Source organism: Epinephelus fuscoguttatus, linkage group LG17 (genome assembly GCF_011397635.1).
Source record: "Epinephelus fuscoguttatus linkage group LG17, E.fuscoguttatus.final_Chr_v1".
Classification (NCBI taxonomy): domain Eukaryota; kingdom Metazoa; phylum Chordata; class Actinopteri; order Perciformes; family Serranidae; genus Epinephelus; species Epinephelus fuscoguttatus.
The window spans coordinates 34,785,510-34,806,646 of record NC_064768.1 but is presented as its reverse complement, the minus strand read 5'-3'; the positions used below and the strand labels follow the sequence as shown (position 1 = coordinate 34,806,646).

The window sequence follows — 21,137 nt, the reverse complement described above, 5'->3', positions numbered from 1 at the left end:
AGGCCACAGTCAGAGTAACACTTTGGAATTTGTATCCAAATTTTTAGGTTTTACGGGGTAGTTTGGATTTTTTGAAGTGGGGTTGTACGAGGTATTTATTCATAGTCAGTGTGTTATTTATTACAGTAGATGTCAGTCGGCAATCTTCCAGTTTGGAGAAGCAGAATAGTGTACAACAACTGAACCTAAGCAATTTACTTTTGTGGATCGGGGTTGGTAGCAAAACATATTTTAGCCACCTAAAAAAAAATTTCTAAAAGATGAGTCTAAGTGGACACTATAGTGAGAATATTTTCACTGCTTCACCTTGCCATTAGATAGCTCTTTCCTTTGGCACTACATTTCTCAACTGTAAAACTTCAGTACTCCTACATATCTCTCTCTTTCAGCCCATTCAGTCTGCCTCTGCAAGAGTTCTTCTGTATACTCCGGCTCCTTAGCGTATCCTCTTGACTCTAGAGTGAACTGCATTTCATAGTCCCTTTCATAATCAGTCTTTTTTATTTCCTTGTATGTGTTGTCTCCTCTATAAACCGCTGAAAGTCTGACCCAGGCAACTGATCTGTGGCATAATACATGCACGGCACATTTTCACTTATGCATCAGAAGTTCTGTGGTTGAGAAAATGTAGTGTCAAAGGAAAGGGCTGTCTGATGGTAAGGTAGAGTGGTGGAAATATTCTCAATATAGCGTCCACTTAGACTGATTTCTTTAAGTGGCTAAGAATGGTTTGCTGCAGCACCACATACAACCCAGCGTCATAACATCCAAGTTTTCCCTTTAAGTGTTTAGCATGTTGACTTTAACATACAAGCTAGTAGTAGCTAATTAAAGTAAAGCTTCATGAAGGTGAACAGATTCTTGTTGAGGTTCCAAACACACAGGGTGCTGGACTGAGACAGGTTTGTTAAGCAGGCTTAGATCAGGCATTACCTGTGCAGGATCCAGTGGCAGCTGTAATCCCCTGATCAGCTTGCTGTGTGTGCTTCTGCCGGGTTCTCAGGTGGTCCCACCTTCGCCCAGGGGGGATCGGTCGGCTGCAGATGAGAGTACGAGAGCCTGGATGTGCCTACCGATACAACAGGGAGATCAGGCTGTGACTTAAAATGTTGCAGAATATGACAAGACTCAAGCCAGGCCCATCCACTCTCATATTTTGGGGGGAGGGTTTCTACCCCCACCCGCTCTTTTATCACTTACAGTATTGATTTAGATTCAATGGCTCATCTCGCTGCACCAGCAGATTTAGTAGATGGGTGTCATAAACAGCTGTCCCAAATTTAGCAGTTTAACACTGAGGTATTATGGAGCAATAGCTTCTTCAAGCAGCGAGCCCCATACTGTGCGCAGAATGAGAATGACTGCAGTGGGCTGCCTCCTTCTTCTCAAGGCCGCAGCCATCTCTCAGTGCTGCGTGTCATCTCTCAGCCTCGGTCTCTCCCTGCTATGTTGTGGCAGATGTCTGTTGATGACTTGGCAAGATGCTATAATAGTGAAGTTTCTCAGACAACCTTAGGGTAGCACTTTGGAGCGCATTACCAAAGTCGTTTCTACTCTGGGTTTCAAGACGCATCAAGGGCCTCAAAGACATCGCCCCTGTTTGTTGCAATATGTTTTTTAATAAACGTAACGTGTGATCTCTGACTTTACATTGCAGAGTTTTTTTGATGGCTGGGACGTCACGAAAAAGAAGGACAAGACCAAAGGAAGGCACGATAGTCTGCTCAGCCGTAAGTACTGCAGGGTTACAAGAGAGAAACACTGATGCTGTTGTTACTTGGCTCGGTTTCAGTCTCATTTTACTGTAGGTTACAGCACACCTTAACTTTTATAGCTTTTCACGCATACACTGTAAAGTACATTAACATTTAACAACAGCACCGCTGTGTGTTGCAAGTCTAGAACCAGTGATTATTTTTACTCCCACCTGAATGGCTGTTAACGTGAGAAGAAAACAACTTATGTTGTAATGTTGGATTATTTAAGATTGATCGTTCAGTAGTGGCTTTAATAGAGGTTTTGAAATGCTGGACTTGATAGCAAGTACACTCAATATCTTCAGTGCACTGTGGTGTTCTATTACCGTCATTGTGGAAAGAAATAACACAGTCATTATGGTTATTTTTTCTATCATGAGTTCTTTAAGGTGTGATTGCAGCTTTTAAAAGGCAAGGCAGGTTGCGTGACAGATACAGCAGACCGAGAGTACGTCCAAATGAAGTCGGTTACATTTGTAAATGCATCTTTTTCTCTCCACTCCAGCTCTCAGTCCAGACTAAAACTGCGCACCAGTGAAGTTGAACAGAACTTTCTGTCATCTCTGACTTTATCTGTAATCACTCAGTTTGAGGGCCAATAAAGCAGAACACATAGCAGAGCTACTGGCGTTATGATTATAAGATAATGATTTGATGACCACAGTGCAGCAGCAGTGTTTATAGGCTGCCATTAAATAATTGTTTCACACATGTTCAGTGGTCTGACAACAGAAACAGAAATATGTGTAAGTGAAAACAACTATACAGTGAATTTGACTATATTAAAGCACTGTATGGTGACCACAGACAGCAGAAGGGGACAAATGTAGCTCTCTAATCTGATGTCATCAAATTCCCAACTCTCAATTATGTCATTTTTATCTCAGCCAGGCCTGGATGAGGATCATGTCGATGGTCGTGTGTATGCGCGTTTGTGTGTTTACATGTACGTATCATCTGTCCACAGCTAATCTCAAAGCTACTGGACCAGTCAGCCTCATGTTTTGTGTGCACGTGTTTGACTGTATGCTCAGGGACCCCTGATAGCTGTAGTGACTCACAGTTGTTGAAAAGCTTGTTTTATTGACTGCTTTGTGCCATGATTCACTGCTTACTCCTCACTCCTTTTAAAATGGACGCTAGGGGCCACAAGGTAGGGGTCGGCTCAGCTGAAAACAACAAGTCTTACCGTCTGGAGGAAACATTTTGGCTTTTGTCATGTCTCAAAAACTGACATCCATATAAACGTTTGGTTTCATTTTGAACCAGAGCATCTGGTCAGGCACATTATGAGATGAGTAAATTCTTATTTCTGTTTTCCCTTGTTATTATTTTAACTGTAAGGAAGCTGGGAAGGACAAGTTCAATGGGCACATGGTTACGACCCAGTTTTGTTCTGTTTGCTGCAAGGGGTCATACCACACAAGGAGCATCTTGGAAGTGAAGCGCTTTACCTGCATGATTTTGTGGACTTGCAGATCTTTTTGATTTGGTCAAAACCCTTGATATTTTTGTTCCTACCTGTAAAGAGGCCATTAAATGGTTTTTATTTTTGTCTGTTTTAATTGTGTTATTATCTTCTCTGTTGCTCTTTGGCCTACAGGTAAAATTAATACCGTTCAAAGTGTAGTTCTGAATGACATGGATCAAAGATGTCTGGCTATAATTTAGTCATTAAAAATACATTCATCCTCATAATTATAGTGTATCTATATTTCAAATACAGTGTTAGTAAGAGATCTTGAGAACCCCTCAGCTCATTCAAAAATAGGCATGCACTGAATATTCGGTAACCGCATATATTCGGATGAATATTGCAAAAAACACACATTCGATATTCAGTGGAAAAAATGAAAAGCAAGGCCGAATAATAGCAGCGTGTTTTGATAACGCAATCATCATTTCAACCAGTAGCAGAAACGAAACGGCGAATCCCGCCGGTTGTGGGTTGAACGGGGGTCACAGACACGGACAGGAATATGTATTCCTGTCAAATACGGCAGCGCATGATAACGGCTTACCAGCGACGGAGAAGTCCGGCTCCAGGTGAATAACTTGTTGTCATGACTGCCCAAAAGTACCTGAAGAGCCGAGCCATGGCGGCACACAGTATGTGGCCTATCAGAGGAGAAACGAGCCGTTCACATTTCTCTCTTTGTGTCAGTAACGGTCCACAAACCTCACCGCACTTTAGGGACTGTTCTTTACTTGTCAGGGGAGGAGGGTGGCTGGTTGATTTTTATTATATTTATTTTATTTTGATCCCCCCTATGTTAATCACCTATTGATGCTGTTTTTGAAGTATGAATAAGTCAATAAGTAATTTATTCCATTGAAATATCATTGATGTATTATAGAAAAGTGATTTATCTTTTTATAAATGACAAAAGGCACATCTGCCTCATTTTCACTGTGGTATCGTGATACTACTCAGAACCGTGATACTTTCACTGGTATCGTACCGTGGGTCCCAATTTTGGTACCGTGACAACACTAATCTGGAGGGGGTTCATCTGCAAAAACTAATGAAATACTAAACATCGGCATTCGGTATTCGGTACTTGGCCAAGCGTTTGATATTATTCGGCTTCGGCTTCGGCTTCGGCCACAAATTTTCATTTCGGTGCATCCCTATTCAAAAATAGACGAGGCATGTATTTCTTGGACGCTTCTTAAACGTGCTGATCGTCTTGAGTGGCCTTGATCAGCCTGAACTGCCGCTTGGTCACCTGATGGAGATCTGCACTCTACTTAGTGTCAGCACAGTCAAAACTGTTCTAGTACACCGAAATTATCTGTTAGTTAATGAGGAATGTTGATTTTTAAGAAAAATGAATCAGCAGAGTTACACCCTAACCTTCACTTTATTTAAATTTGTTACGATAAAACTCCTGACATCTGCATTTGTGTCCATAAAAGTCAGTATATAAACTGACAGAGTGGATGGGTGTTGTCATCACGTAAGTCCCTTTTTGTGTGTTTCAGATGATCGCCATCGAGTCAAGCTGCACTCTCTGCTCGCGGACCCCAGCTCTGATTATGTCAATGCCAACTACATAGACGTAAGTCACCTTCAGTCTTGTTTGTCCTCCTCCTTCACCTCCTACTCCCTCATCTCTGGCTTTGCTGATCCCACAGCTCCGCGCTAAGAGCTCGTACTAGTCAGCTTCTATTGTTGTGGTTGACTGAGTGCCTGACCAGAGGACATCTCCACATACTGCCTGAGGTTGTGTGAGCTCTCTGCTACTCAGACTGAACTGTCATTTAGTAACTACACCCACAAACTATAGTATTATATCTAGGTGTGCTACTACATGCAGGCTTTAAGGTGAGATTTTATCGCAGCAACTCGGAGAGATCCTACAAGAGCCCATAAGCTCGGAGCAGCGGGCATCATGACTCACCCAAATGCTTTTGTAAGGCGACATTGCCCTGCAATTGGACTCAATATAACACAGCTGATCCTTTCATCTACTTTCAGATATTTTGATCTCACCTACAGTTCAGCTTGAGTGAGTATCTCAGGGAGCCTCTCCAGTCCCAGCAGCAGTATGCACTCCTGCCAGATCCTATCTCTGCCGCTTTGCATCAGATGGACCAAAACTATCTGAAGGACAGTTACTTTTTCTTCCAGCATAGGCCAGCGTCTGACATCTGCTGCTCGCTCATAATGGAGGGGTCACTTGAGGGTGACTGTGAAAAGCTCTCAACAGTCTTTCCTCCATTTTTTGGCACTGCCTGCTGAAGCACTCATTGCAGGGTTTAACCTGAGTTGTTATAGTCTCTGCATGCTGTATTACGTCCTTTGTTTCTACTGTTGTTTGCAGAACAAAAGGAAATGTAAAATGGACAGAGAGGACTGATCAGTAGCGGGTGCCTGACTCAGCATGTGTGGGTGGCATTGGTTAAAGCGGAACGTCAAAACTCACAGGGCTGTGCGTGGCCACTTTATCCCCTTTAGTGCTCCGTGAGGGCTCCATTAGGACGAACGCTCCAAGGACCTTTGTATCATTAACTGTGCTGTCTACAGCACCGCCCGCATGTCATGCCAAGACCCCTGGCTCACAACGCTGCAGCGAAATGATTCCAAATGATTCATGGAAGACGCCAAGGTTGGAATAAATGGAACATTGCTTTTTTTTAAAGGTTAAACCAAAAAAGTTCCAGCACTCTCTCCTCTCATTTACATGCAGGTTTACATAATCTTTTCTTGGGTGTTGGTTGCAAGACGTGACACTTTTGTGTCAGATGTTTTGATGTTCTCTTTGTTGCCGTCTGTTGCTGACAGGTGTAACACAAAAGTGACACCATCATCATCACACTTGCTTCTTGACAGACTCTGAAATCAGTGTTATTAACGCCCCCTCAGGTAGTGTTGTCTTGCTCTGTTGCTCAGGAAGGAATGCTTTTCACACTTTTGTTTTGGAATCAGCAGCAGTAATGAGTTTGGAATAAGATAAAATAAATGAGCATGGAGGTAATGGCTGAGCAGACAAATCCAAGAACTTCCAATCCAAGAGCTTTTTATATATTTTTGTATGTCTGTGTGTCATCTGGAGACGGCCATGATTTTCCCATGTCACTCTTGAAAAATTCCAGTTTCATGCAACTTAACCTTCTCTTAAATTGATAGTTTCTGTCCCATCTGTGAGAAATACATTGTAATCAATAAGTTTATTCTGAGATCTCTGGATGCTGCAGCATTGCTGAGGTCAGATGTGGCGAAAAACACGCAAACAGACAGATTTTTAAACAAACTAACGGTTAACAATAAACTACCCGAGTAACCAGTAAGTAATTGGGCTATCACTTAGGTAGGCCATGTCATGTGTGTATGGCTGTGTTTGTGTGTTTTAGCTTGTGTTTCTGACTGATCTGATCCCCTTAACTGGCAAACATGTTGCTTATTTTGCAGCATTAAGCTGCGTCTGACGCGAGGGCCTTTCTCTGTTTCTATTCTCCCCCTCTCTTCTGACCATCCATTTCAATGAGCAGGTTCTGTTATCAGTAGAGAAGCAGGTAGACAGTTGCTATGTATGTCGCTGTCAGCCAGTCATGTCCAGCAGATTGTGAAGTCTGGCTTCCAAACAGGTGCTCTGGCGTGAGTGTGTGAGCACCGCGACTCATGCATGGATTCTGAAAAGGTCCATCGACTTATTCCTCAGAGTGTCTGCAGGTTAATAAGTGTTAAAATGTCTATTCTTTAGATATCAGGCCTTTAAAGTCAGTAGATAGTCTTAAGTTTGAATATGTGAGGTCAAGGTTGCAAGAACGTTTTATACAATTCAATTTATTCATCTTTTAATTTCTTTTTGTCAGAAAGAGTCAAGTTGTTCTGTGTGAAAGTCCAAATTTCTGGTGTTACAAATCTTTAAACACCACAGCTTAACTTAAAACTGTCTTTCTAGCTTATAGTTGCACCTACCTGTTGGCAAAGTGTAGATTAACCTGACTCACTCTAATAACTGTATTCCTACTTGCCTTTATACTAGCCTGCAATGCTTGAATAAGAATAAGATGTCCAAAAATCAGTCATAAATTTAATTAAAAATGATCTTGAAAGGTAAAGTCAAACATGAACTGCAGGCCTGAAACTGTCTAGACATTACCTGAAGAAGCTGTGTGTGAGAATGCAAATGTCCAAATCAGTTGGATCAGACGTTAAACTGACTTTATCCTGCCAGCTGCTCAATAAAAGGGCCGTTTAATGTTCGACTGAGCATATGTGTGAATAGAGTAGGCCATTGTCTGGAGAATTGACAGCGAGCTAGCAGGTGAACAGATGACGTTTCTGTCACATGGCTCGCGGGAAACTGGAAGAAAACAAACGTCCGCAGGTGACGACGAAGGGTTATTTACGCAAATATAGCAACAAGAATGTCTAAGTGGAGAGGTGATGAGATCTGAAGGAATGGCAAGAGACCACATTACGAACCATGTCGTGTTCTCCTAAACAAAATGGACCACCTAGTAGTGAGAACGCTTTTGACACGGACAATCTGCTGTTGTGTGCTACATGTGCGAAAGGGAGACTCCAGACAATGTGTGCATCTGATTCTCTGGACATCGTCTGGAGTTCATATGAGAAGACAGCTTAAGTGTCCGATACCTGTAGACACCCTGATTCCTGGTTCCTGGTCAAGCTGATCGTTAATGGCCGGCCAAAACGACCCTCTGTGCTCCCGAAAGGCCATCCGCTACTGTTTCAGTCGATACCTTAAAGGTATCAAGTTCTGGTACCCAGCCCTATGTGACATTATCCCTACCATGCCCTCTTTCATTACAGAACTTGCGAAAGTATCATCTGTGTTATTAACACCAAGGACAACTCTGTGTCATCACTGGCTCCGGATTAAAAAGTCTTTACTTAAATCTATGGAAATAAAGGTGTAGCATGCTGAAGGTGAGTAGGATTAGAGGCCATTAATAGAAAAGACAGACTGGCTTCTAAAAAGCAAAAGTAGCCTTTTGCGAGGAAACATGGGAATTTGAGGCTTTTGATCATTATTCTCTCCACAGGTCCTGAAGGCAAGCTGCTCTCTAACCATTTCATTACCCTCTTTTCCTGGTCTTTAATCACAATAACTAGCTCTTTTTTCCTCCTACTTTCTCTCTCTCTCTCTCTCTCTCTCTCTTTCTCTCTGTTTTCCGCCCCCTGTTTTCAACCTTTTGGCATCTCTTAGATTCGGATAAACAGGGAAGTAAGTATCTTGCTTCTCCTTTCTTCCATCTCCTCTCCCTTTTCATGCTGCCCCCTCTCGCTGTCCCTGCCAGCCCTCCATGGCTTCTCTCCAGCAGCAGATCTTCCTTCCCTTTTCTGCTCTGAGCTGCTGAGCCTGTCCGCCGTCACTTTTCCCCTGAGTCAAATTCTTTCCAAACTGAGTGCAGCAGTGTCCTCTTTCATAGAGAGACGCTCACCTGGGGTTCTTGCTTAACATCAGGCTGTCTTATAAAAGGCCTGATAGTACGCCACAGAGGAGAGGAGACTAGGTCACATCAAGCAACTGAGATCAAAGCCTGAGTTTATTGTTACCATGACTCAGCAAGCATTTGAAACATATTCAGTGACAGTGAACTGGGGGAAAAACAGATGCAATCACAGTGCAGACAAGAGTGGGAATCATTTTAGAGACACCTATAGACTTTTTCTCGGGGCCCATATTCATCAAGCATCTCAGAGAAGGGTTATTGTCTGGTCAAACCATGAAGTGGAACAGAAAGATTCTTTTACTTGATGTTTGGTGGCATGGTGACTAATTTCAGGGCTATTTGGGAAGGTATTGTGGCTGACAAGATAACTAATGACATGCTAGCTAGCTGGTAACATCGTAGCACTTGGCGGCCATAAAAACCAGCAACGGTAGCTTAACTGCCAATTAACAAATTAGAAGGATTACCAACTGGTGGTTAGCATGTTATGTAGCTTGTTACTTTGAGTTAGCAAGTTTTACAGATCGTCAATTACCAGGTAGTAGGTTAGATAGCTTGTTACCTTCCAGTCAGTCTCAGAATTCATCCGCTATCGTCTGACAACTAAGCTTGTGAGGGTATTGGCCAGTATTTCACGGGATCCACTGTACAGCGTTCCCACAGTCATGACAATCCTGAACTCTTTCCCAGGGCTGTAAACTGTTTAATTAACAGAATGTTTTGGAAAAGATTTAAATATATATTCTTGTTTATATTCCTAGAGATACTAATTAAAATCTAGCGCTGCCCTGTGTGACTGTTGAAAGGAAAGAAACAGGAAATACCCCACAGCTATTGTGTAGGGGTTTACCAAGGCTTTATCACTGAGATTTCAGGCACATATGACATGTGAATATTCACTGTCAGTGTGGTAGATCACTGAATGATGCTGGTGACAGTTACAACAGATGGATAGCTAAAGATAGCTTGAGTTGGAGGCTGCTGCAGGACAATCATAGAGTAGAGCAGCATCAGATTGTCGTCTCCAACTAACAGTTGGCTGTGAACAGGTTGATTATTTACAGACACTGTAAACACTAATGATACCTTGTGATTCAGTCAAATATACTTAATTGATTGAGGATAAGCAATAGCAGGCCACTGTGTTGGCTTATTCATCCATATGGACAGGGCAAGCCTGAAGAGATATGACAATGATCAACCATAATTTATGAAGGTATAGCTTACGCTAAGTTTCAGGCAAGGCTGCAAAACAATTACTAGACATTTGCATAACATAAAAGTTTGTTTAACAAGAAATAAATGCACACCAGTGTCAAAATTAGAATCCAAACACACAGATTGCATTGAAAACTATAGGATCTGTTGTTTCCATACCTCCAAAAAGGGAGTGATGGTTTGGTCTATTGGTACTGAGCAGCTAGTTGGCAGCCGGGATGTCTTATGAGCGAGTCAAGTCATCAAAGGTGAGCAGTTTGCTTGTCTGCAAATGTCTGGCTAGTGCCTTTTTAATAATGTACGGCTGAATCCCGATATAGGCCTTTACATTTTAAACTATTCAAAGTCATGGAAATGGGACAAAATATTATGGAAACGTTATAGATTCATTGGTGAAAATCAATGTGAACCCTGGGAGTTGCAGGCTGAGATCCAGGCTGAGACTTCTCCTTTTTTATCCTGCTTTTTGTTTACAGTTTGCTTAGCAACCTGAGACAGGTCCAGACAACATTTTGGCTAATTTCTATAAACAGATATCTGCATATGAATGCAGAAAAGTTGGTTGTCAGACGGTAGCCAATGGCTTCTGAGATTGTATTTCAGCCAGTGTGTTTTGCCAAAACCTGCTCAAACATGATTAATCAATACTGCTCAGACTACAAACTGAAACTAGATCACTTCCAATACCAAAATATTGTACTGTTGCCTACAGATTTTGCATACATATGCAGAAAGCCCACTTGTTTACAGAGATTAACTTGCAGTCAGCAAACTAGAAAGCTTGGTCAAGTTAGAAAGATAGAAGTTTTCTGGAGCAGTTTAAACCCCAGCAGCATACAGATCTGTGGCTCCCTGTTCACCCCAAACACAAAAGCCGACAGGTGACATCTATGGAACACATGTACACATGTTCTATCAGTCGTGAACACTGCAAATGTAAAAGTCTTACCGGTAGTCCAAAAAAAACCCCCAAAATGCGTCATGAAAGATACTGAGTGGATCAAAACAGTTTGTGGCAGCCATTGCTTGATTGCTTGTGATGGTAATTCCTCCACCCACACATTAACTCTACAGGAAATGAGTTCTTGCAAATTTCGGCAACAAGGAAATGAAGCTACAACAGGGATAATTTGGACCCTCAGACTCTAAAATACTATGGTGGGTAGTTTTCTCAGATAAACACATCAACTATCATTTGTGCAGTTTGAAACTGTAGTCAGATTTGGCAAAGCACTGTATATTTTTAGCCTTAACTTGTGCTTAAGCAGCTCTTTGTGCACCCGAAAGCGGTGATACTCTTTCTCTTGTTTCACTTCCCATGCAGCTGATTTTAAAATGCAGGCTGTAGGTCATTTGAATTTGTGGATCCTAGTGTTTGACAAGAAAGAAAGAGCCCTAGGTGTTGCAAAACCCTGATCCTGGTCATTTATTCTCGGCAGAGCCAGCCTCAGACCTCCTTTTAATGTCCTCCAGTTCTCTCTGGGAGGATGGTTTCTATTAACATTTAAAGTTTCAGCAGTTTTCCTACAAGCGATTATGAGATGCATGATAAATATGAGCACTGATTTTCATTTTCATACACCAAGGTGCATACACCAAGGTCAAAATTTCACTGATTTGTCACAGGTTGCATTGAGAGTGAGCCAAATTTGTCAAAGCAAAACAAATTGAAAGTTGTTTTTCTGTCTTTTTGGTAGTATTGATAAGCTCTCCACGTCTCAAATGACTCTGCATGTTTTATTTTTGCCTTATCCATTCTGAATTCACATTGCTTGATGTTTTTCTGCCCGCCTGCTGTTGGGAAATGCGGTTGCCAAGGTGACAGACAGGAAACTGGTCGGCCCAGGGAAACTCAGCAACGGAGGCTCATGGGAATGAGGGTCGCTGCACTCTTTCATAGCGATGGCCATCCATCTCAACTTCCCTCTGTGGCATGACAGTTATGGAATGTAATTTGTGTGCCTGCCTGGCTGAACAGTGCGTACGTGTATATCAGTGTGTGTGCTGGGGGATGGGGAGTTGTCGTGTGTGTTGGGGCATCTGTACAGTGTTTGTACAAATGTTTACTCCATACAACAGTTGGAATCGCTTTACTCATGAGTTATGAGAGGGCGCACTAATCTTGATTCTTGGGATCTGTCATGATCGGCTGCTTTGCATTCAGCACACGGGGTTTTGCCTGGTGGAGGGCCAGGACGCCACTAATAGTCTTCCAGACCGTGCGCATTGTATCATAACTGCCCTAATGCCAAGCTGAGCGGAGAGGAGACAGCCAGATCAGTCAGTGTCACTAAGTTAGAATTACTCCCAGAGCTGAGGATCCCTCACTTGTCAATCTACCTTTTGATCAGCAGCCCTGGCTGCATGCAAAGCACCGCACGCAGGGCTGCTTTTGAAACGCAGCGCCCTCACTCTGCATGTAATGACCTGGCTCACAGACAGACGGAGAAAAACTTGAATTAATGCCATTTCTCTCTGCATTATAATTCAACTGTGATCCCCCCCCCCCACCCAAACTTAGAGCCTGAACAGTGCAAAGAATCTGGCCGGTCAAACGCGCTAATGTATTTTAAGCAGAGCGTCATCAACCGATGGCACGGCGCAGATTAGTTTTCACGGCCGCTGAAATATCTTCAGTCAAAAGCAGAGCAGAAATTTAGCAGCGCGCTGACATCAAACCCAGCTCTGAGATGAATAAGAGATGACTTGATGCTGAAAATGGAGAAAGAGAATGGATGGGAGGGGTGAAATGAAAGTTAGAGGTCCCTGAGTCTCACTTCATCATATGCTCTTGTAATTATTAACTCTCCTCTCCCATCTCTTTTTCTTTCCTCCCTCCGCCATCTCTCTCTCTCTCTGTCACACAGGGTTACCAGCGATCAAATCACTTCATCGCCACGCAAGGTGAGTGTAAAAATACCCCTCAGCGCTGTTTGACTGCTAATGTTTGCTTTTGTTTGTGGCGTTCTTTACACAGCAGCCCAGCTGACAATATTGTAATGATTTAAGTGAATTATTAATGTGTAAACAGCAAGGAGCCTGTGTTGCCTCACACTCACATCTGGATTTCCACCATAAAGCATCACTTTCCCCCGCCTGTGAGAGACACTCCCGTAACAATCGACTGTAACTGTCAGTCAATCTGCACTGTAACACTACTGACTGTCGCTCCCTTGTGAAGCTCTGCTTTTGTGTCTCTCCTCCCCGCCATCTGCATGTGTGGTGCACCAGCTCTCTGATGTCAGTTTGATACACTATATAGGCTGCATTCCCCAAGCGGCACGCACACACACTCACAGAAAGGAGGGAGAGAGAGACGGAAAGAAGGAGAGAAACAGACTGAGAGAGAAAGAGAGCAAGACATTCTCTTTACTCTCACCCGGCTCTGATCCTATTTATTCAGTGAATATGTTTTTCACTTCGTAATCCCCCTCTGATTTCTTTCCATCTTTCACTTTGGTCTCAGCTCTACCGCTTCAGAAAAGTAACCTCCGAAAATTCCTCTCCCTCTCTTTCACATTTTGCTCGCAAAGTCTTTTTGCATTAGAGAGTGCAGGCAGAGGTGGAAGGAGCTGTTCGAGTTGGAGCACTGTGTGAAATCTTACTCCAACTAACCGATTTTAGAATCACACAAAATTTCTTTGATTCTTGAAATAAAACACTTCTGATTATTTTAACTTGAGGCAAATGAAAGTTTCATTTTATTCTGTAATAAAACATGACCATACATAACCTAGAGAAGCATATGCTGTGCACGATGACAGCGTGGACGGTGGGTTTATACACACACCTGATGTTTTGTTAAAACTGGAACATAGAAAGTACCTGCACCGTCCTTTCCTGTTTTCCTACAACAGTGGGTGCTGCTGTTACCTCTGCTACTCTACACCGAGAGTTTAGTGAAAGTTCTGCACAGGTGCAACATATCATACAGTACAGCTGACACAATGAATCCATTCGCATCTGTTTAAACTCTATTCATAAAAAGGTTTCACACTAAATGGATTCTCAGATTCTAACACCATCCAGTAAATCTTACTGTATATGCATCGTTTACCGTCTGCACAGGAGGTGTAGCGTGAGCAGATGGACTGAATACGCCCCCTGTGTAGACATGCTGTTACGCTATACGCACTTAAACAGGACCCAAAGTGTATTCTTTGACTTGAAGTCTGTTTTCTTCTGCTTGATGTGCGTAACTTCATACTGGGCCTGAACACATCCCATAAAGACACTGCAATGGAGTATAACATGTAGTGATTGGTAGTTAGTCCTTTAGCAAACGTAGTCACTGATGAGGTGAGGGGAAAAATCGATGCAGCATCGTATCAAAATGTTTTTTGTGTTGCAATGTCATATCATTACAAAGACACCAATTATAGACTTTTATTTGTCTAAATTATTAATATTACAAATATAACTTAAATGTTTGGTTGCCTACTAGAATGATATAATCAGCTGCTTTTTTTAATTTACCTCATACATTTTGCTGTGATAAAAACGACTAAAGTAAGATGAGCAAACTAAAAACTTCATCTTTTTTTTGCAGCACTTTACAAAGCAAAACATAAATTATGATAAAGTAATTTCTAATGCTTTGCAAATGTTTTCACAATTTAAGAACATTTTGGGAGAGATTAAGTGCACATATAAGCACCACATGTCAATGAGACCTGAAGAGGGAATAAATAGCTCCACAAAATCAGGTCGTAACGGTCTTACGTATTTTCAAAGATTATTTTTTCAGGGCTTTTTGCCTTTAATTGACAGACAGCGTGAAATGGGAGAGAGAGAGAGAGAGAGAGAGAGAGAGAGAGAGAGAGGGAGGGCGGGATGACATGCAGAAAGGGTCGCAAGCCAGAGTTGAGCCTGCGACCGCTGCGGCGGTGATGAATCGCCTTTGTATATGGGGCGCGGCACTATCCACTACGCTACTGGCGCCCCAGGTCTTATGTATTTTAATGAGAATTTAATGAACACATTTTTTGAAGATGAAGAGAAAAAGTAATCTTTTCTATAACATGAATATCATTTTCAATATCTATCCACTCCTCTAATGTAGGGCATTCAGGAAGCAGCCAGCGCCTTGTGAGGGCCTTCTTGCAAGCAGATAATCAAAATACCAAACATATATTTATAAAAACCTTATCTTATTAGATAAAGCTGTTGATGTGGACACATTTTTTCCTTTGGGGGCATCATTTTCAGCTGAAAAATGGGTAATAAATTGCAATATATCACAATATATTTTATTAGAATACTCAGAATATCGCAACACGTTTAAAATCACAACAATATTGCATTGAAACTTATGTAACATGATGATACTGCATTGCGGGCCCCTGGTGATTCCCACCCCTTGTCTCTTACAGATAATGTTACATGAAAAATAAGATGTATGAGATAATTTACTGAGTTTTTAAATATTTTAAAATTGAATCAATAGTTCAGTGTGTAATGGTTTTAGGCTAATATCAATATTTGGTGATTATGCATTCAAATATGAGCTTATGTACTTGGGAGACACAAAAAAAATCTGACCGAAATTATGTCATTAAAAAAAAAAAAAAAAGACCCAGGTTGAAAACATGTACCAAAGAACAGTCTGTCATAGATGCCAAAGTAATTACAATTCATTGCTTTTACTGTTAGACACATGTAAAGTGTCCTAGCGTGCACACACACTGTACAGTAAACACACTGCATCATTACAGCTGTCAACAACATGCACTGAACAACGGGCTCTGCATACTCGTGGCGAGCCCAGGGTGGTCAGCTGTCACGGCAGGTTGAGGTTGATTTGTTGTATCTTCGATGAGTCTTAAGGCAGCTGTGCTTTTGCAGCAGGCAGCAGGTGCTCTGGGCTAACTCTCTATTATGCCCAGAGATGAGGGAGAGGGAGGAGGCGGGCGAGGGGGAGGCGGACGAGGAGGAGAAATGCCAAGCGCACTCTGAAAGCCCGAGTCCAAAGCGGCAGCATGTTGTGTTATGCATACAGATTCACCCAGCCGCTGGGATCACACATCATCTGTCTCTCTGCCGACTGCCCCGTCCCTCTGGCGATGCATTAGCGGGCTTCTCCTGCTGCTGCTGAAAAATTAACATCTCATATCACTAATACACGTAGAAACCAGTGCAGTGATTGCTGACAGGGGAGTGAGCTGTGAATAACCCTGTGAAGAGGAGGGAAAACAGCAGTTAAAGTAGCTGCCCACAGGTTCATATTAAAACACAGGCTGGCTTCAGCTCACCTCAGTTAAACTACAGTAAAGACCAGTGTATCGCTGTATGATAGGGAGGGCTCTGCAAATGTCCTGTTTTTTAACAGGCAAGTGAAGCTGTTTCTCCTCCTTCTCCTATTGTATGTCTCTGCCTCTGCAGGTCTTTGCATGTTTGGCCTGGGGCATGTAGTCGATGCACACCTTTTGATTCATGTTGTTAAGACAACTGTGGAATAAAAAGCAGTAAAAACACGCACCACTGTATTTCTCATGTTTGTGAAGACAAAAAAAACCCTCCACAGGACTGTGTATTGATTTCTTTGGGTCGTTTGAACACAGCCCAACTATCATTGCTAGTTTCAGACTGACGCAGTTGTCATTTTCATGGCAAGCAGCCATGTTGTGTAAGCAGCAGATGTAAATGTGCCCATGTGCACGTACGTCTTAAAATCAGCCAATCAATCAGTTGATCATTTATTGGCCACATGAAGTTATACAAGCTACAACTCCAGTGAAATATGATCCCATCAGCTCCTTTAACTTGTGTCCTGTAATTCAGTCCTGTCTTTGCATCTCGTCACACTGTTGGCTGCTGCTTTATAACTGCCCGTGTATCCAGATGGTTCTGGTAGTGGAATGATTTAACTGTCCAGACATCCTGACCTGAACAAGACAGCCATGTGATTGCTTCTCCTGAACATGGGCACCGCTGCTCTCAGCCACCTCTGATTGGTTTATAGCAGCAATCCACAGCAGGAACTCGACAGCACCTCACATTCCCACCGCCACACCAGTCCTTTTTCACCCTAGAGCACATGAAACCTCTCCTTCCTCTGGCCTGTGCAATTGCCGTATCGAAAAAGTGTCTCCCGGTTAAATGGCGCTGTCCAGGATTTAACCAATATTTGGTCAATCAAAGGATATTACACTTCCTGATGTCCTGATGGAAATTGATGCGGCAGTTTTTTTCCCCCCAACATCTGTACAACAGCTAGCAGGATGCTAGTTCAGCTGGTGCTCACCCTCTCTATCTTTTCCTTGATGTTTACAGATCTTTCCATTTGAAAACCTTGACCTGGCTAGCTAGTAGCTATTTGGCTAAATGTCAGCAGATGAGTGACTCCCAGCCACACATCACCACCGTCCAAGCTCACCGCACAAAGCAACACCGACACCAACACTTGTAAATTAGACGAAAGCGCCTAAATTTAGTTCAAATTTGGCCGAGCTGACAAAGAGGCACCTGAAAAGATCCACGCTCCGGCATACAATGAGGTGTGGTTAGGCCCATCGTCGTCTTACGTCAAAGGGAGCATTATTCAGATGGTACGATGTGCCTACAAAGACAGGTTCACGACACGCGTACACTCTATTGTCTCGTACAGAGGCACGTGGATGGGTTGAAGGTGGGTGAAATATTACAGCGATAAAAATGTGAACGTAGCAGAGACAAGAGCTGAGCTGCAGAGCTGCTGTCCAACTCCACATTACGAGAGACGCTGTGCGTATTTACACACAAGGAGCAGTGTAACTTCAATGATGAATTCGAAAGCTACAAGTTTGGTTTTGTTTCCTCTGTCAAGTTTATAACTACGGTGTTTATATTTGCTGCTTAAAAGTCCCACGATATTTGTTGGAGTGACATTACCGCTCTTACCGCACTACTCTCAGCAGAAAACAGCTCACTTCTCCAATTTGCTGAATCCACCATGTAGCACCTTGCTTTTCAATAGAATGGGAGATAGTCAGCCGAAACACACCTATGGGACTTAATACAATCCCATCGCCCCATCACCTTAGTTTTTGCCCAGATTATGTGCCATTTAATGATCAAAAGTGGAGTTGGAAACGCCCCAAATGCACCTGGGTAATGCACTTTAGACCATGTACTATAGATGGTTTTAACAGGGCCCTTTATCTTTTTGACTTAAATCAGGGATATTGCTTTCTATCCAAGTCAGATTGTGAAGCATGTGTCCATTCCTTTGTCATCGGCAGGCTAGATCACAACAATGCCCCAAGCCTTCCTCCAAAACCCATTCAACAGCTTCAACTCTTTCCAATTATTTTGCAACTAGGACCCAAAACTTCAATCAGATCACTCTGATTCTCAAACATGAACTGGCTTTAAAGGATAATGCTGGTGTTAATCTCTTTTCCATTTTCCAAAAAAAGCCTCTAAAAGGTGTTTGATGCAAGTTTACAGGTGGTGAGGACATCACAGCTAAACAGGAGACTCATGCTTGAATTTGGTTCCAGGCTGAAGCATTGTGGAGACAGAGTAAATATTAGTAAGACCGAGGTGATATTGCCCCACAGTCAGCCCAATGTAGCTATCAACACAAATAGCATATTGCCAAAATAATGAACACAGAATTGTTTTTGTAGGAGATTGTACTGTACAAATAAACCTGAAATCAATACATGATTAAATATTAACAGAAAACAACATTCCTAATAAAGAGGAAAAGGGATATAATACTCTGCCAGCACGTATGAAGGATGATAAGATGCAACCCTCTCTTAAAAACGTCGTCCAGGTCAGTTAAAGGAGACAAGATAATATTCCTATTAAACAAACAGTGTGGGTGGAAATGAATAGACATGTTGTTCACTAAAAGCGGTGTAGTGTGTTTGGCAGAGGAGGCAGTATGAAGGAGGACCTTGTGATATTATCAACGCCAGGGTGTAATGAAATCAATGAAAGTGTCATCTTCTCCAGGGGCCTGTGATTTGTGTCTGCCACCGGTACCCGGGAATGCAATACAGGAGCTTGTTTGCACAATGGCTGAGGATTTGTGGGTGTATTGAAATGACATTTTTCTGTAGTATTAGGAGAACACAGAGCGGGCAATAGTTCATGAATGACACATTGTTACTCTATTCCCTGGCATGGATTACACAGCGCCTCTACATTGATGGTTATTGCTGCTATTTTCTCTGACTTATGGCTCATCCCTCCGCCCTCCTTATCCTCCTCTCTTTCTCTTCCTCCACCTTCTCCCCTGGCTTTTTTCCCTCCCCTCCAACCTCTCCACCTATACCTCCACTGTATATCTCCTCCTCTGCAGGCCCCAAGCAGGAGATGATCTATGACTTCTGGCGGATGGTTTGGCAGGAGAACTGCTTCAGTATTGTCATGATCACCAAGCTGGTGGAAGTGGGCAGGGTAGGTTTCCCTTCCCTTTGTCCTGTGACCTCTCCAGCCACCTGTGAAGATGGATGGAGAGAATGTATTTCTGGAGCTCCCTTTATCATTCACTATATATCAGAAGAGCTGCTGCAGCTCATGGTTGTGGGAGGAAATGGCTGCCGCTGTCTGATCATGAGTGATCACCTTTTGCTTTGGTGGCTCTGCTCCAAGGTCAAAGCTTTGATGTGTATGAAAGAACGTTGTGGCCTCTGTTCTCTTAACTATTCCTGCCTCTGTTGAATAGAATTGGCTGCTTTAAATGGACCCAGAATGTACTGTGTATAACAAAGTGTTAGACATGAGGTTTTTAACTTACCCTAAACATACCGTTTATAAAATGGGATCATTGAAGGTACCACAACCAGACGTAAATGTCATTAGTATGGTATAGATTTAGGGTTCCTACAGTTATGAAATTAGACAAAAAATAGTTTTCCAGGCTTGGAAATGGTTTGAAATCAACAGAATGTTCTATAAAACAATTTTAAATAAATAAAAAATTTGTTTGAAATATGTTCATAAAAATCCCAAAACATGTCTAAGGTAACACGAAATACCTTCTTTTTATGGTAAATTCAGAATCTAGTGATGCACTGCATGACTGCTGAAACATCACTAGTGTCACATGATACACATAGAACAGACAGACATCACGTCATCACCAAGACCGCGCTCCCATTTCGGGGGAAAACCATTGCTTTTAGAGCATTTATAAAGCAGGTAATCTTCGTACTGAGATTTGAGCCTCAGACGCAGGGGTGTCATCAACAAGGGAGGGGGGCCCTTGAAAAGCGTGGCATGAAAAGTTTGATGTTGTTTGCAATTTTTTATTTCTGTATAAGTAGTGTCAACTAAATTGAAATTGGCTAAATAAATCTTGGGGCTGGAAAGCGTTGCTGGGGAGAGGGATGTCTGGGGTGCTTTGCTTGCTTGGCCTCCTGCCCCCGCGACCCGGCACCGCATAAGTGAATGAAAATGGATGGATGGACAGATGAAAATAAATCTGTATAAAGAACTAATTTTTTATTTTAAAGAAATAGTGGAAGCTTTCTGAGGCCCCTCTCACCCCTTAAAGTTGCAAAATGGATTAGTCTGCCTCTGCGCTAGGATTCGTCTCTAAATACAGCTGGAGCCAAGTGAGCGGCTGCTTCTGCTGCTGGAACACCGACTATACACCTATAGAAAGAAAAATTGTGGTTCCAAAAGAAATGAAAGAAAGACAGGAAATGGAAAGAAAGCAAACTGACTTTATTAAATATAAAGAATTTAAAAAAAATCAAAGGTGAGCAAGCAGCGTCAGACCCTCATATCCAAATAAATCTCATCCTGTGTATCGAACAGTTTGACATTAACAGGCTGTTTATTTACAGCCTTTCATGACCCAGACAGCTATATATGTAATATCCAGCCACTGTGTTGCATTACTGATCCATTTTGACAGTGTGTCAGGACAGCAACCTAAAGTTTTTTAAGGTTCAGGTTCATGCAAGGTTGCAAAATAATTAGTGGACATGTCTCTAGAACAAACATTTATTTAACAAGAAATAAATGCACACAAACATGTCAGGATTATAATCCAAACGTGTGTCAAATTGCATTGATATCTATAGGATCTTTGTTTTTTTTGTCAACAAAAATGGCTCTGGCCTCAACGTTAAGGGGCCAGGAATATAATAATGGCTGCATCACATGTAGGCATACCCATTTTAAACATCTTAAATAAAGTAATGGGTAGGAAAAGGGTAGAATATCATGGGAAAGTGGGAAGTTTCTAAAAATCTGTCCCTGTGCAAACTCAAGATACAGTTGTACCTTTAT

At 42.3% G+C, this 21,137-nt stretch overlaps 1 protein-coding gene across 4 annotated transcripts in view; it reads left to right on the top strand.

Annotated features, from left to right (window-relative positions):
- ptprua (protein tyrosine phosphatase receptor type Ua) overlaps window positions 1-21,137 on the top strand; it is a 272,911-nt gene that overhangs the window by 217,358 nt on the left and 34,416 nt on the right. For 2 of the 4 annotated variants that reach the window (XM_049602749.1, XM_049602747.1), the window contains 5 exons: window positions 1,658-1,730; window positions 4,743-4,819; window positions 8,441-8,458; window positions 12,773-12,809; window positions 19,198-19,295. In XM_049602749.1, the coding sequence (XP_049458706.1) occupies window positions 1,658-1,730; window positions 4,743-4,819; window positions 8,441-8,458; window positions 12,773-12,809; window positions 19,198-19,295 (303 nt within the window). The remainder of the gene's footprint in view (window positions 1-1,657; window positions 1,731-4,742; window positions 4,820-8,440; window positions 8,459-12,772; window positions 12,810-19,197; window positions 19,296-21,137) is intronic. The other 2 variants (XM_049602750.1, XM_049602748.1) reach the window with 1 other exon arrangement.